The following is a 15,457-nucleotide window of genomic DNA, read 5'->3' as shown; positions in this document are numbered from 1 at the left end:
GTATAGGAGCTTTTTTGTTTTCAATTTTATGTAGAACATTTTTGTATAGAATATTTCTAAAACTATGCTTTAGCGTAAACCATGTGTGTGTGTGTTCATCCCCTCTTTGTGAACACACACACACATGGTTTACGCTAAAGCATAGTTTTAGAAATATTGACGAAAAACGTAAAAAAAAACTACTAATTTACCGACTTCTCCCCCATGTCCCCCCAAACCGGACGCTCAAAATGGTGTAACTTTTTACTGAACCATATGTGGACCATATAGAACAATTTGGTGTTGGAGGAAAACTTTTATTTTTGATGTCTGGGTTAGGCCTTTTTTGGACCAATTATACTATACTACCTCTGTAAATTTGGAACCGTTCATTTTAGAAGGATTATGCATTAGAAATATGTTATTTCAAATTTAATGTAGAACATTTTTGTATAGAGGGTTGTTCATGCAAAACCGCATAGTTTTAGAAATATTGACGAAAAACGCAAAAAAATACCGATTTCTCCCCCCCAAACCCGACGCTCAAAATGGTGTGACTTTTTTCTGAACATTATGTGGACGATATAGAACAATTTGGTGTTGGAGGAAAACTTTCACTTTGGATGTCTGGGTTATGCCATCTTTTGGATCAATCTTATCATACTAAACATCCAAAGTAAAAGTTTCCCTCCAACACCAAATTGTTCTATATAGTCCACATATTGTTCAGTAAAAAGTTACACTATTTTGAGCGTCCGGTTCGGGGGGGAGAAGTCTGTAAATTAGTAGTTTTTTTACATTTTTCGTCAATATTTCTAAAACTATGCTTTAGCGTAAACCATATTCTATACAAAAATATTCTACATAAAATTTAAAATAAAAAAGGTCCGATAGATAATTGTTATAAAATTTAATTGTTCCAGAGTTACGGAGGGTGAAAAGTGGAGGTTTTCGATACTTTTTATATTTTTTGGGCAATTTATAATATTATTAGTGATGAAAGAAATTTTCTTCAACAGGATTGTGTTTTGTAAATAAAATTTGCTATTTCAGTAGCCGATGGTACGTTAGTGATAAGTCCTTAAAGTCAACCTCACCACCCAAAATCATCAATTGTCCAAAAAATATAAAAAGTATCGAAAACCTCCACTTTTCACCCTCCGTAACTCTGGAACCGTTGATTTTATAACAATTATGTATCGGACCTTTTTTGTTTTAAATTTTATGTAGAACATTTTTGTATAGAACATTGTTTACACTAAAGCATAGTTTTAGAATTGTTGACGAAAAACGTAAAAAAACTACTAATTTACCGACTTCTCCCCCATCTCCCCCCCCCCCCCCCCACCCAAACCGGACGCTCAAAATGGTGTAACTTTTTACTGAACATTATGTGGACTATATAGAACTACTTGGTGTTGGAGGATATAACTTTCGCTTTGGATGTCTGGGCTATGCCATCTTTTGGATCAATTATTGTATCATACTAGTAGGTAATACGTAGTAGCGTAGATTTTAGAGTAGGTAATTGAATTAAATTAAATTTAGACTTATGTATTATGTATACAATACATCAGAAACACATGTCCAGGTTTTTATACATTATATTCTATTGACCCTTCGGTTGCCATTACAAAGTCTGTAGGGTCGCCTGTGTATGCTCTGAGTGGGCAGTCATGTATTGTGTGCCTGATCGTCTGTCTTGCAGCGCCGCAGTCACAAGGAGGCAAGGGATGTTTATCCCATCTTTAGATGGAGTCGGCGCATCTTCCACAGTTTATTTTGATTCGATTAAGGGCTGCCCAAATCTTACGGGGACGTTCAAATTCGCCAGGATTGTCTATGATATCCGGTAGACTATGGTAATGCGGATCTGTCTTACTTTCCCATTCTTCTCTCCATCGGGCATTTAAGTCAAAAGGGGATTGCTGCAGCGCTTGAGCGGATTTCAGGGGATGTAAGGAATCACCTTGTTGGTAATTTATAAATCAAGTAACAGCTGAATAAAAAACAATTCTTACATAAAGATATTTTTATTTTCTATGTACAAATGTATACAGTTATATTTATTTTAGAAAAAATAAAAATAAATAAAATCTAAAAGTAATTATAAATAAAGTAAAAGATTATGATATGGCAATTTACAATAACTAAGTAAAAAAATTAAATAAAAAGCGAGGACGCCAAAGGGGATCAACCAGTGTTCAACCCAATAAAAGAAACTCCCATGCACTATTTAAATTATTTAAAAACTTTTAGTGCTTCTTCAGTTTCATACCCAAACGTCACCAATGCACAGACAATTAAGAAATACTCTGTCAGAAAGTGAATGTCTTTTATACAGGGTGTTTCATTAATAATTGTCCATATAGTAACTGGAGAAACCTTAGCACAAAATACGAAGATTTAACCTAAAACACTTAAATAAAATATGGTTCCTTACTGAGTTACAGGGTGTTTTATCTAAAAATTTAAAAACTATTTTTGCCAGCATTTCTAGCCAAAAATTTCAGCATTTTAAAACTATTCGACGTATCTTTTTCATACTTGGCAAAAAGTGTAGGTACTGTACACCCTACTAAATTAAGATAAATAAACGTTTCTAGCTACTACCAGAGACGTACGGCCGGGGATAGTGGCAGGTGGACCCTTCGCAAATTCTATAAACCCACTGACGAAATTGCTATTTTAGTCTATTTTTTTTTATTTTTCAATACTTGTTATGTAAATAATATACTCTTCATTCGTAACGATAAAATGATTAGTTTTCGAGATATTTGAAATTAAAAATGAAGCGACACAATACACTGATCAAAATAACCGTGTCGTTTCATTTTTAACTTCAAAGATCTCGAAAATTAATGACTTTATCGTTACGAATGAAGAGTATATTATTTTCATAGAAAGTATTGGAGAATCCAAAAATTGAACTAAAATAGCAATTCCGCCAGTGGCGTAGAATTTGCAAAGGGTCAACCATCCTCTTTCCCCCGTCGGTCATATGCCTCTGGTAATAGACAGAAACGTATGTTTAACATAATTTAGTAGTTTGTACAGTACCTATACTTCCTGCCAAGTATGAAAAGGATACGTCGAATAGCTGAGCTATGCTGAGCAAAAATAGTTTTTAAATTTTTAGATAAAACACCCTGTAACTCAGTAAGGAACCACATTTTGTTTAAGTGTTTTAGGTTAAATCTTCGTATTTTGTGCTAAGGTTTCTCCAGTTACTATATGGACAATTATTAATGAAACACCCTGTATATTCTAATTGGAGCTATACTATTTTTACTACAAAAACACGCTTACGTCATTCAAGATTTCTGACGTTAGAGCATTACCAAAACATTAGAATAGAACCTGCAACAGGGCATTCCTCCAAGACTTTAATGTTTATGAAAACGCTGGGAGGCAAACTGTCAAACATTGTGTTTGCTATATTATTTGTACTACATGTTTCTTAAGTTTTTCAACGTTAACAGTTTTTTAGTTGTATTTTCCTAACATTTTGTTGTAGATTTTATGTAGTTTTTAGTTGTAGAAGTACTTGAACGACTTTATTTAGTTTTAAGCAGTGAATAAACAAACATGAGTGCATATAAAGTTGTTGGTAGAAAATACAAATGTTGTTAGTAGGTACAAGCAAAAGATTGTCAAAATAAATAATATAGGTCCACTTTCCTCAAGGGGTCCGAGTTAATCTACGGTTTAGACATTTTCCATGCGTAAGTAACATGGACATAGTTATTTAGCATTTTTATAGGACGTTTTATAGCATTTAACCATTGTTTTTGTCTGTCAGATAATAACTAATTTAGTTGTTTTATGTTTTTGTCTCTCAGATAATAACTTGTTTAGTTATTTTATGCACTGTAGCACTGATTGTAACCGATAAAACTGAACTTTATCATGAATACTTCGTATTCCACACTTCAAAACAAAACAGAAATGAGGCATATTATCTTTTTAAATTAATTCTTCCAGTGAAAGTGTTAAATTAATCCATGTATGAAACAAAGTTACAAAGAAAAGTAACTCAAATGATATAAAACACATTAAGAACTGATAGAATAACATTTATGATTGCCTCCCGGCTGCCATATTGATTTAATTTTGACAGCATGTTGGAATGCCTATAAATAGAAAAGGCCATGATGAAAAGTCATAAATATTTTAATGTTTTGGCAATGTCTTGACGTCAAAAATCTTGAATGACGTAAGAGTGTTTTTGTAGTAAAAATAGTGTAGGTATAGGTATAAAACATTTTCTTGATTTTAGACAAATCTCACTTTTTTAACGTTTTAAAAGATACAGTTTTGTATGTTTACCTCAAATATTACACTTTTTAGTGGTATAAAAAATAAAAAAAATGGCATTTTTTACACCAAATTGTTAATAATTAATTCACATTATCTGTACATACGAGTATTTTTCAAATGCCTGTCAATATTTTCTAATACTATAAATAATTAAAATTGTCCTATTCCTGTCTAAAAGAATCAGTAACCCACAAAAAAGAATAATAAAAACCAACTGGAACATATCACTTCCCTTGGTAGTCAATATTGTCACGTTGTTGATGATGAACAGTCAGTAAACTAAATCAGTTCTGCTACGTAATCTGGCTGGTGATGGCTCTTGTTGATGGTTAGTTCAGAACCATCGAACTTAACTCCGTATGGAGTATAATCGTTGCTGAGTCTCTCTGGTACCTGGAATGTGGAACCTTGGAAACCCATAGCTGCTTCGTAGTACTGAAACAAATAAAATGTAAGTATTTAACGTTTATTAGACAAAGCTTATGATCATTAGCAAGGAAGAATATTATGATAAGAGAAGGTCAACTCTACGTTAACCAAACCACTGTAGAAAAAGTAAAGCACTACAAGTATACGTCGGTACCATAATAAATAAAGAATGGACGAACAACCAAGAAATAAGAGCGCACATCGGAAAAGCTAGATCCAACTTCAACCGGACGAGCCCTCTTCAAGAGCCACAAACTCTCTCTTGGTATAAACAATACAAGAATGCGGCGATGCTACGTCTTCTCTGTCCTTCTTATGGTGCTGAATCGTGGACCTTGAACGAACATGTGCAGAAAATTGGAAGCATTTCAGATGCCATTGGAGAATACTTAAAATCCCGTTCACTGTCAGAATCACAAATGAAGAGGTCCTCAGAAGAATGAAGAATAACCGAGAGGTACTGACACCATCAAATTTCGAAAGTTACAATGCTTCGGACACATTATGCGAAATGAATCCAGATATGGCCTCCTACAAGCCATTTTGCAAGGAAAAATATTTGGAAAGCGGGGCTCAGGAAGAAGAATAACAACCTAGTTGAAGAATCTCAGAACCTGGTTCAACACAATGTATGTGCAGCTTTTGTGCGTTGCTGCAGATAAGATTAAGATTGCCATGATGATCGCCAACATTCGTCACGGATAGGCACATCAAGAAGAAGAAGATTTTACGGTCAAAAGTAGGGCAACACTGGCTAACAATTGTACAAGCAGTGTAAATAAATCAAATACTGAGTTTAGTTATCTTTACTTTATTATTTACTCTGGGCTAATTAGCACAATACAAGGAAAAGTTATTTACCAGCAATTTTATTGCTGAAATCGAATCTGATGATTGTATATATTAATAATATAGGTATGCAAAGTCCACAGATAGTGTGCTACTTTTTTAATAAACAAAATGGCGCCCGAAAATCGTGTTTTTTCAATTTTTGCTCTATAACTCCAAAGATTTTAAGTTTACAAAAAACACACCCAAATAAAAATTCACCGTAATTAAATTCTGCATAGAGACGTGTTTTTCCCGATTTACTTCGACGAAAATTTTCCCCGAAAAATTCGGTTTTTCCAACAAAATCTTTAATTTTCAACTAAAATTTTAGATAAGTAATTGTTTATTAATAATTAAATAACTTGGTAATATAAAATCTCTTTTCGTATAGATTATAATTCCAGAAGCCGATGGAAATTTAATGAACAGTTTACCAACAATTGAATTGTTAATTAAAAATTTACGGTCGCTACAATAACCACAATAATTATGATACATAAGAATAACTATGATTCTTGTATAAAAAGATACTGTAGTGTGTACAGGAATATTTTAAAATTATAAACAATTTTTTGGCTTATAAACAAATCTTATCTCGGGAAATATTAAGTTAAATTAAATCATGAAAACGGTATTGGAAAAAAGCGGTAGGACGCTTCTTTTAAAAGAAAAAACGTTTAATTGTGATACCTTAGTGGTTCCTAAGGTACTACCGGTCAAAGTTGACCGGCATTTACGGCAAAGATATAAACAATAGTATGTATCATAATTTTTGAACCATCACCGCTTTATTTTTGTCCTCTTTCTCCACACTAATTTTCAAATCTTTAAATTACTCATAACATATATTATTATAATAAAAGCTATCGACATTACGAGTGAAAATTGCCAAAAATAGCAAAATTCCAATCAAAAATTAGGTTGGAGAAAATGTAATCTCAAAGTTCAAAATCATTCAAAATTTTCTTCATTCTTTTTTTGTTCCCAAGTAACTCGAGTGGATCCATCTAACGCATTATTCAATGTCAAACTTGCTTTTGTTTTGTTATAATAGATTAATTTATTTATAAGAAAAGAAAACTACATATTTTCTTCAGTTGTAGACTTTCTTTAGATAAACTTACTACAAGTGTACCTTTTAACGTTAAAAACACAAATATGTATTCTTATTTGAAAGCTGTATAATTATTTAAACAATCTTTATTTAAACAAATTAAAAAATTTTGTTATAATAAATAAATTAATTTATTATAACAAAACAAAAGCAAGTTTGACATTGAATAATGCGTTAGTTAGATGGCTCTACTCGAGTTACTTGGAACAAAAAAGAATGAAGAAAATTGCTCCAGTGTCTTTTTATACAAAAATCATAGTTATTCTTATGTATCATAATTATTGTGGTTATTATAGCAACTGTAAATTTTTAATTAACAATTCAATTGTTGGTAAACTGTTCATTAAATTTCCATCGGCTTCTGGAATTATAATCTATACGAAAAGAGATTTTATATTACCAAGTTATTTAATTATTGATAAACAATTACTTATCTAAAATTTTAGTTGAAAATTAAAGATATTGTTGGAAAAACCCGCATTTTCCGGGAAAAATTTTCGTCGAAATAAATCGGGAAAAACACGTCTCTATGCAGAATTTAATTACAGTGAATTTTTATTTGAGTGTTTTTGCTGTAAAGTTAAAATCTTTGGAGTAATAGAGCAAAAATTGAAACAAACACGATTTTTGGGCGCCATTTTATTTATAAAAAAAGGAGCACACTATCTGCGGACTTTGCATACCTATATTATTAATATATACAATCATAAGATTCGATTCCAGCAATAAAATTGCTGGTAAATAACTTTTCCCAAAAATGGCCTATTCTCCGATAATATGCCCAGACTAACTGGATGACTTCTGCATATCCCCGATAGGTCAAAAAAAGGAATAAGTATTTATAAAACGAAAAGGACTATAAATTAACAAATCATTTACTTAAATAAACCGATTTTCTGTCTAAATATAGCATTACAGTTGTTCACAAAGGGCACAATCTTTTGAAAAGGAATTTTACATAAATAAAAACTAAAACTTCTTCGCATCACATTTTGTATGTGAAATTTCCCTGAACAAATTGCGATGGGGTATATAATGGACAAACCAGTCAGCTACTTAACTCAAGAGTATGTTCTCACAAATATGACAAAATAAAACCCAACAGCCCTCACAAAACATGAAAACGAAAAGAAACATAAATTTTGATTTTAATAAACCAAGATCCTAACAACTGAACAGAACAGAAAAAAGAGGGAACTTCTGAAGCCCATGAAATTAGAAAAAATAGTACCTAATGCGATAAATGATAAAAAAGATGTCAAATATTTCAATTTAATTTAAAATATATTTTACGTGCAATGACTTAGTAGGTCTGTCCTGTGTGTTTTTACCATTATTTTAATTGTGATGTTTAATAGTGTACTTTTTCGTAGCCAACTTTCACATACTTAGTAAGTCAAAGATGTTTTTTAGTTAATAATATTTTTTGAAAAGGCATTACTTACATTGGAACCTCCCCTTAATGAACTATTATTACTACCATTCCGATTATGGGGATGCCCCGAGAGAGTGGCGTAATCTGCCAGGTCGTCGGCTCCATTTATAGGTGCCAAATGTGATGATGATCTCCTGGTGGGATGTTGGATTGTTGCATAGGCGTTGTCTTCCTGAAAACAATTTTATGTTAAAGAAAACTGCACTACTATTTTTTTAATACTTACGTTTACGTAATCATCGCTGTCTCTTCTGTTGACCATATTTGGATCCGGTTCGTTGAATACTTGCATCGTGAGCTCTTGTTCTTCATAAATTTTCAGTTTTCTGTAAAATATAATACATTCTGAAAAGTTTTCCATTATAGTGACTGACAAAGCGTTTTTGATCACAACTAAATAGTTAGATACAAAAAAGAAGGGGATTAAAGCAGCTGAGTTAAACAGAGCCAAGTGTACAGATTAAATATTAATGGATGAGTTACATGTTGATAATAATGAAAGAGACAAGCTTACAAAAGTGAGATTATTAAGGGTGAAATTTCTGTATGTAAAAAATTCTTTGATAAACTGATCATGTCAACTGGTACTAAAACCCAACAGGTTCCCCAAACAAAACTAAATTACTTAATGAGACTTTTGGACCTATCGAAGGATCCTGCACAAGTCTTAGAATCACGATTGAAAGATAAGTTTGTTGTTGTTTATTGATTAAACTGTTGTTTATTGATTCGTAAAGAGAAGTCTGAAGTGTGTCTTCTTGCACAATGGTAATACTTATGCATTGGTGCCTGTTGCTCCCACTCTCTGTATATCAAAGAAGCGTATGAGAATCTTGAGCTATTATTAAATAAAATAACAACGTGGAATGAAGTAAACGCTTCTGTTGTATGTAGGCGTATGAATTTATTAAAATTCTTAAAATTTATCCACAAGGGAGTGGAAGTACAAAACGTTTTCGGTCGAACTGACCATCATCAGTGTAAACCTGGAGATAAGTGAACCACTAAGATTAAAAAGCAAAAGGGTGAAATTTTCACAGTTGAAAAAAAAAATAGAAAATGTAATTACTTACGTTCAGTGTACAAGTAATTGTAACTAGCCACTTCAATAGGTGTAAAAACCTCTAAATTACATTATTGTTACATTCTATATTAAAAAGTAGTCCACATTAAGTCGATGTCTTAAGATTTTAAAGATCACATGTGAATGTATTTCATCCTTGCTCGAAAATTGCACAAGGTATTGCCTTAATACACACAATTGCACAAGGCAATATCTTGTGCAATTTTCGAGCAAGGATGAAATACATTCACATGTGATCTTTAAAATCTTAAGACATCGACTTACTGTCGACTACTTTTTAATATAGAATGTAACAATAATTTAATTTAGAGGTTTTTACACCTATTGAAGTGGCTAGTTACAATTACTTGTACACTGGACGTAAGTAACTAGGTTTTCTAATTTTTTTTCAACTGTCAAAATGTCACCCTTTTGCTTTTTAATCTTAGTGGTTCACTTATTTCCAGGTTTACACTGATGATGGTCAGTTTGACCGAAAACGTTTTGTACTTCCACTCCCTTGTGGATAAATTTTAACAATAAAAAAAATAGAAAATGTAATTACTTACGTCCAGTGTACAAGTAATTGTAACTAGCCACTTCAATAGGTGTAAAAACCTCTAAATTACATTATTGTTACATTCTATATTAAAAAGTAGTCCACATTAAGTCGATGTCTTAAGATTTTAAAGATCACATCTAAATGTATTTCATCCTTGCTCGAAAATTGCACAAGGTATTGCCTTAATACACACAATTGCACAAGGCAATATCTTGTGCAATTTTCGAGCAAGGATGAAATACATTCGGTCAGTTTGACCGAAAACGTTTTGTACTCCCACTCCCTTGTGGATAAATTTTAACAATTTTAATAAATTCATATGCCTACATACAACAGAAATGTTTACTTTATTCCACGTTGTTATATCGAAGGTATACAGCCAACTACAGGGTTTACCCCTTTTTAAAGTTTAAATAAAATAAATTATAACGAATGTGGTTGGCAACTGGTTGGAATGTGATATAAGTAATGTTGAGTATCCATGTTTTTTGTGCGAATGAACAGTTAAGCACTGTTCACTTCTGTTAAGGATTTACATTGCGTTAAGAAAGAATGGCCACTCTGAGAGAGACTTGTACGGGGACAAAAAATGTGCAGCGTGATGTTAGTTAACACAAAATTAGTTCTTTTGCCTCGCCTTCATGTAAAGTTAGGATTGATGAAGCAGTTTGTCAAAGCTTTAAATATAGACGAAGTAACTGCTTTAGATACCTGTGCCACAAATTTCCTGTACATTCCAAAGCTAAACTTAAAGATGGGACTTTTGTAGATCCTCAAATTTGAATCTGAACATCGTACAGATCGTTCCAAAATATAATGACTCAGGATGAATCTGAAGCATGGAGTTGTTTCGCAGAAGTCATAGACGGTTTCCTTGGAAACAACAAGCCTGGCAACAAGCCAAACTACAAAGAAATTGTAGCCAACATGGTCAAAAATTATTGATAGGATGCAATATGAGTGATAAACTGTATTTTCTTGATTCTTACATTGACTTCTTCTTCTTCGTCTAGCCATTCACGTCCACATCTGAACATAAGCCTCTTCAACTCTTCCTTTCCATTGTTTTTTATTGTACGCTACTTGTAGCCAATTTTTCCCGGCAGTCCATTTCATATCATTTGTATATGTTTATGCCCTCTTCTAGTTTATTTAATTTAATGCCTTTTCTTATGACGTGGCAACGTGGTACTTTTATATCGATATATCCACATGTCCTCATACGATAAGGGCAGTCGCCAAGAAGCAATAGCCAAGAAAGGTTCGTAAAGCATTCGCCACACCACGGCCAAAGTCATATGGGTGAAACAATCCCTTAGCGTGCATCGTATCTCTTCAAAGTGGTCGTGTCGTGTTTATCAAAACTTTAGACAGAAAGTGTAACGGACTTACCCTAATTTTACTGTTTAATTTAGTGTTTTACAGTCAATAAATTCATATCTTTCACACGTTTGTATCACTTGCAACCAGCATCTTATCGAAAGGTTTTATCGCGTCAAATACAGTATATCTCATAGGAGGTCTGCCCCTGCGTCTTTTGTGTTGATATGGTCTCCAGGTTAGAATTTTTCTGTGCCATTATTGTGCCTACGTTGACTATTTACTCAAAAATATTGGAGCTGTCAGCGAGGAACAGGGGAGAGGTTCCATCGAGACATAAAGGAGATGGAGATACGTTACTAAGGAAGATGGTACATTAGAATGATGGCTGATTACTGCTGGAGCTTGAAGAGAGACTCGCTCACAAAAATCCGCAAAAAGAAAACTACAAAAATTACGGAAATTTCAATCACACTTTGCCTGAAAACCTGACGTGCTAGGAAAAATTCATGAGCAGCACACCCCATATAAGTACTATGGGACACCTAGTAAATTTAAAACATTATTTCATGAAAAAAATGTGTGTTTCTGTATATGAAAGACAGTTTGTTTCCTTTCGATTCAGAGGATATTCACCATTTCTAGACAGCTATTTCAGTCTCTAGACGTCTTCAGTAGGGCTACGTGAACACCTCTGAATAGGGCCGCCGAGAGGGATGAGCGGGCCCCGGTCAGAAATGAAGAGCGGGCCCCGGCAAAAAGTGAAGAGCGAAACACATTGTTTAATTTTTATGGAAATAAAATTATCAATAATAAATAAGTATGTAATAAAAAATATTTCAAATAAAACTTTTATTAAATTTTGATTATATTTTTAATTATAGTGAATATATATATATATATATATATATATATATATATATATATATATATATATATATACACCCCAGTATGTTTAACTCCTCCTTTCGGAAAGCAGCTATAAGTCGTCTCCCAGAAGGAGTGAGTATATGTACTTTTCGATTTGAGTATATCGCTTGAAACACCTTTATGCTATGCAGTGTGGAAAAATATAAATCATTTTTTTTTGTTATTTTTTTAATCTACTATTTTTCTCTCCTCCTTACATTGTGCAATGTTTGAATCTTCCACGTGTATAATTACATTATCCATTTCTAACAGGTTTCGGTCTTCCTGAGTATATTTTTGTTACAAAATGCATTTAATAGATTAACCAACCTGTGTTGCCAGATTTAGACGTTTGTCTCGCCATGGCAAAATTTTAAAGGAACTGTGACGTCATGAAATCACCTGTTTGTTCAAAGTGATGCGTTTGTTTAAGCTTTATTTTTGATGTTATACCTTTGCTTTAATTTGGTTTTGTTTTGTGGTTTTTAACATTTAAATGAAATGAATACTTGTGGTGAATCTGATAATAATTATTATAAATATATTATTATCTCTGTTTTTAAAACGTTATAGGTATATTTTGTTTTAGTTTAATTGCGTTATGTACCTACTTTCGTTAATGAAAAAGTCGATTTCTAAAATAATATTAATGTCTTGTAAGGTGTAAATTTTGTTTATTCTTTTGTTATTTAACTCGGGTTCCGTAAATTTGAATCAACATAACAAAGATATTTTAGTAAATTATGTTTTACTTCAGCATTTGCCCTAAAACGAGTTTGGAATCTTAAAGTTATTGATAAAACATTTACGCCCGGTCTTTTCACCTCCGAATAAAAGTTATCCGGAGGTTTATTTGACAGATTTACATGTAATCTGCCGGATAAACTTCCTGATAAATATTTATTCGGAGGTGAAAAGACCGGACCTAAATTCTTCAACTAGAAAAATCCATACTTATAAAGAATGTAGGCATCTATTCTATTTATAAATATGTGTATTATAATCAGATCCTGGAAGCTCGTAAGATTCTATTAGAGAACATCATCAGTTTTTTATTCATAAGTTCTCTTTATTCTTGGGGTAGGTATTTGTCATACCCCTATTGGGCTGGTCCCCCCACTTTGCACAAATTAAAAAACAACTGCAATAAATTACGAGCTATATATGAGAGTTTTGTACTTGTTTTGGGATTCTATCCTCATCCATTCTTTGTACATGACCAAACCATCTTAGTTATATTTAGTTGATTTCCTCATTTATTGTATGTGTGACCTTCATTATTTCTCGTATCCGTTCATTGGTGACATGTTCTCTTCTTGATCTTCCAGAAATCCATTTCGGTGACCTCTAACATTTGTTTTGATTTTTCCTTTATATGCCATACTGTGCAGCTGTACGTTATAATGCTTTATACTACGGTATTATAGATCTATTTCTTGTTTTGATTGTTTATCTGCTTGTCCCAGAGTACTGAGTTTAAAAGCGTAATTGCTTTCCTGCCCTGAATATTCCGTTTTTAATGGCTCCGTCCAGTGTTCGTGATTTTCGTGGTTTTAGCTCCAGGTATTTATAATCGTTACATTTACTAATTATTTCTCCTCCGTCTAGTAGCAAGTCCTGCTGCGTTCCATCGATATTCATATATTATTTGTCTCTTTGATCTCTAGTCTCCATTTCCTATATTCCTCTATTAGCTTTCTTGTCATGTAACAGATATCATCGTAGTCTTGTCATCGTTGTCTTAACCGCCCAAACAACCCTTTAATTGATTCAACAAAGAGAAAAACGTTGGAAAAGATTAAAATATTTATTGTACCGCAGATATAATTCGTATAGCATATAAAGTATAAGATTAAACTCTTAAAATTGGCGCATTTTGATTATTGAGCTACAGCCCCCTCTCAAGAAAACCTACTCATCTTCCAGCCTTAAGAGAGAATTGAACTTAAAATGAATAAAATTAATTATTAAACATCTAATAAATTCCTTACTTGAAAAAACTTTTAATAGAAGAACTTTTCGATTTTTTAGGAAAAAGTGAAAAATAAAACAGACGCCATTTCCACAAAAATTTAAATATTTAGTAATCCCTATGCGACTATTTTATTTTTGGCATAAGTAATGACATCATAAATTTTGACCTGTTTATAGAGTTTTTTTTGACACAGAACGAAATTTATGTTTCTTTGTTAGCAAAGATTTTACTTGTCTTTTTTTTTATTTTTGAAGGATACAAAATAACCGAGACAGAAACACTTGAAGCCTAAATTTTACTGCGAAAACCATGTAACCGGGGCCCTTTAATTAATCCTTTTAAAAAATGTATTTAAATTTAATAAAATTTTATTGCTATTAAAATTGCCTTTCAAATGGTTTTTGGATCAACCTGATATAATAAAAATTAACGGAGTTACGAAAAAAAAAATAACATTTGCTTGGAAAAATGTTTGGAGCATAAATTTGGATGTTATCAACTTCTTCTGTAGCTCAGTTAATAGGTATTTCAAAGTACTTTGACAAGTGTTAAGTAAGTGTATGTTATAAAATGCACCGTTTTCTCGTTATTTAAGCTTGAACGCTGAGATTTGAGTAGGTACTCGCCGAAAAAAAAATATACATTAAATTAACTATTCGCTCCGTGCATGACTCCACAATTTGGCATTAAACATATACACATTTAAAATATGTGACGTTAATATGTAATATTTATTTGCCATTTTTGATTAAATTTGTTATACAGACATATAGTCTAAGATCCGAATAGGAGGTAGAAATGTACCCATCTGCTTGCCGGATGAAACATTTTTTTTATTAAATTTCATATATAGACAAACTCGACCAGCATGAGTTGTCTATCAAAATCGTGTCATAGCAATCCCTAAGGGGGAGGGCGTAGTTTTTTGCACAAAAAAGGGCGAAAATCAACATATTTATTATTGTTAAATAATAAGCATAAAGCAAAAAATATGTCGACAGCGTTACCTCAAGGAATGTCTAAAGAAAATATATACGCAATTCCAGGTGGGTCGGTCAAGTAGTTCTTGAGTTGCAATGTCTACAGCCTTTGAAAAAAGCAGTTTTGAGGACAAGGCGTTTAAAGTATTGTCAACTTTTATTTTCAATTTCTTTTTTGTCTGTCAAATCGTCAAATGATGTACACCGGAATATCTTTTTGAATCGCGGAGTAATTTACAAAAGAAAATGAGAACACCTGCTGACCGTTGTTCTTACGTTCAAGCGTGCTAACGCGAACCTTTGGGCCTCCTTGTCGAACCTGCTGCAAAGCGAGCCGAAGATAGGGATATTCAACACTATCTTCCTACCTTCGACTCGGTTTGCAGTATCTTCTCGCCAGCGCGCTTGAGCTTAGTGAGAAACGATCAACAGCTGTTCTCATTTTCTTTTGTAAATTACCCCGCGATTCAAAAACATTCCGGTTTGCATCACTATATGTTTTGACAGACAAAAAAAAAATGAAAATAAAAGTTGACAATA

The 15,457-nt window shown here is 32.6% G+C and overlaps 1 protein-coding gene across 8 annotated transcripts in view; it reads right to left on the bottom strand.

Moving 5' to 3' along the window:
* Positions 1–1,993: 1,993 nt before the first annotated feature.
* Positions 1,994–15,457, bottom strand: part of LOC114326119 (cadherin-87A) — a 1,008,603-nt gene continuing 995,139 nt past the window's right edge. For all 8 annotated transcript variants that reach the window (XM_050651140.1, XM_050651141.1, XM_050651145.1 and 5 more), the window contains 3 exons: positions 8,335–8,434; positions 8,119–8,280; positions 1,994–4,734 (listed from right to left, as the gene is read on the bottom strand). In XM_050651140.1, the coding sequence (XP_050507097.1) occupies positions 4,579–4,734; positions 8,119–8,280; positions 8,335–8,434 (418 nt within the window). In that variant the 3' untranslated portion in view covers positions 1,994–4,578. The remainder of the gene's footprint in view (positions 4,735–8,118; positions 8,281–8,334; positions 8,435–15,457) is intronic.

Source organism: Diabrotica virgifera, chromosome 5 (genome assembly GCF_917563875.1).
Source record: "Diabrotica virgifera virgifera chromosome 5, PGI_DIABVI_V3a".
Lineage (NCBI taxonomy): Eukaryota > Metazoa > Arthropoda > Insecta > Coleoptera > Chrysomelidae > Diabrotica > Diabrotica virgifera.
The sequence above is the reverse complement of the archived record's forward strand: the minus strand, read 5'-3'. Positions and strand labels throughout refer to the sequence as shown.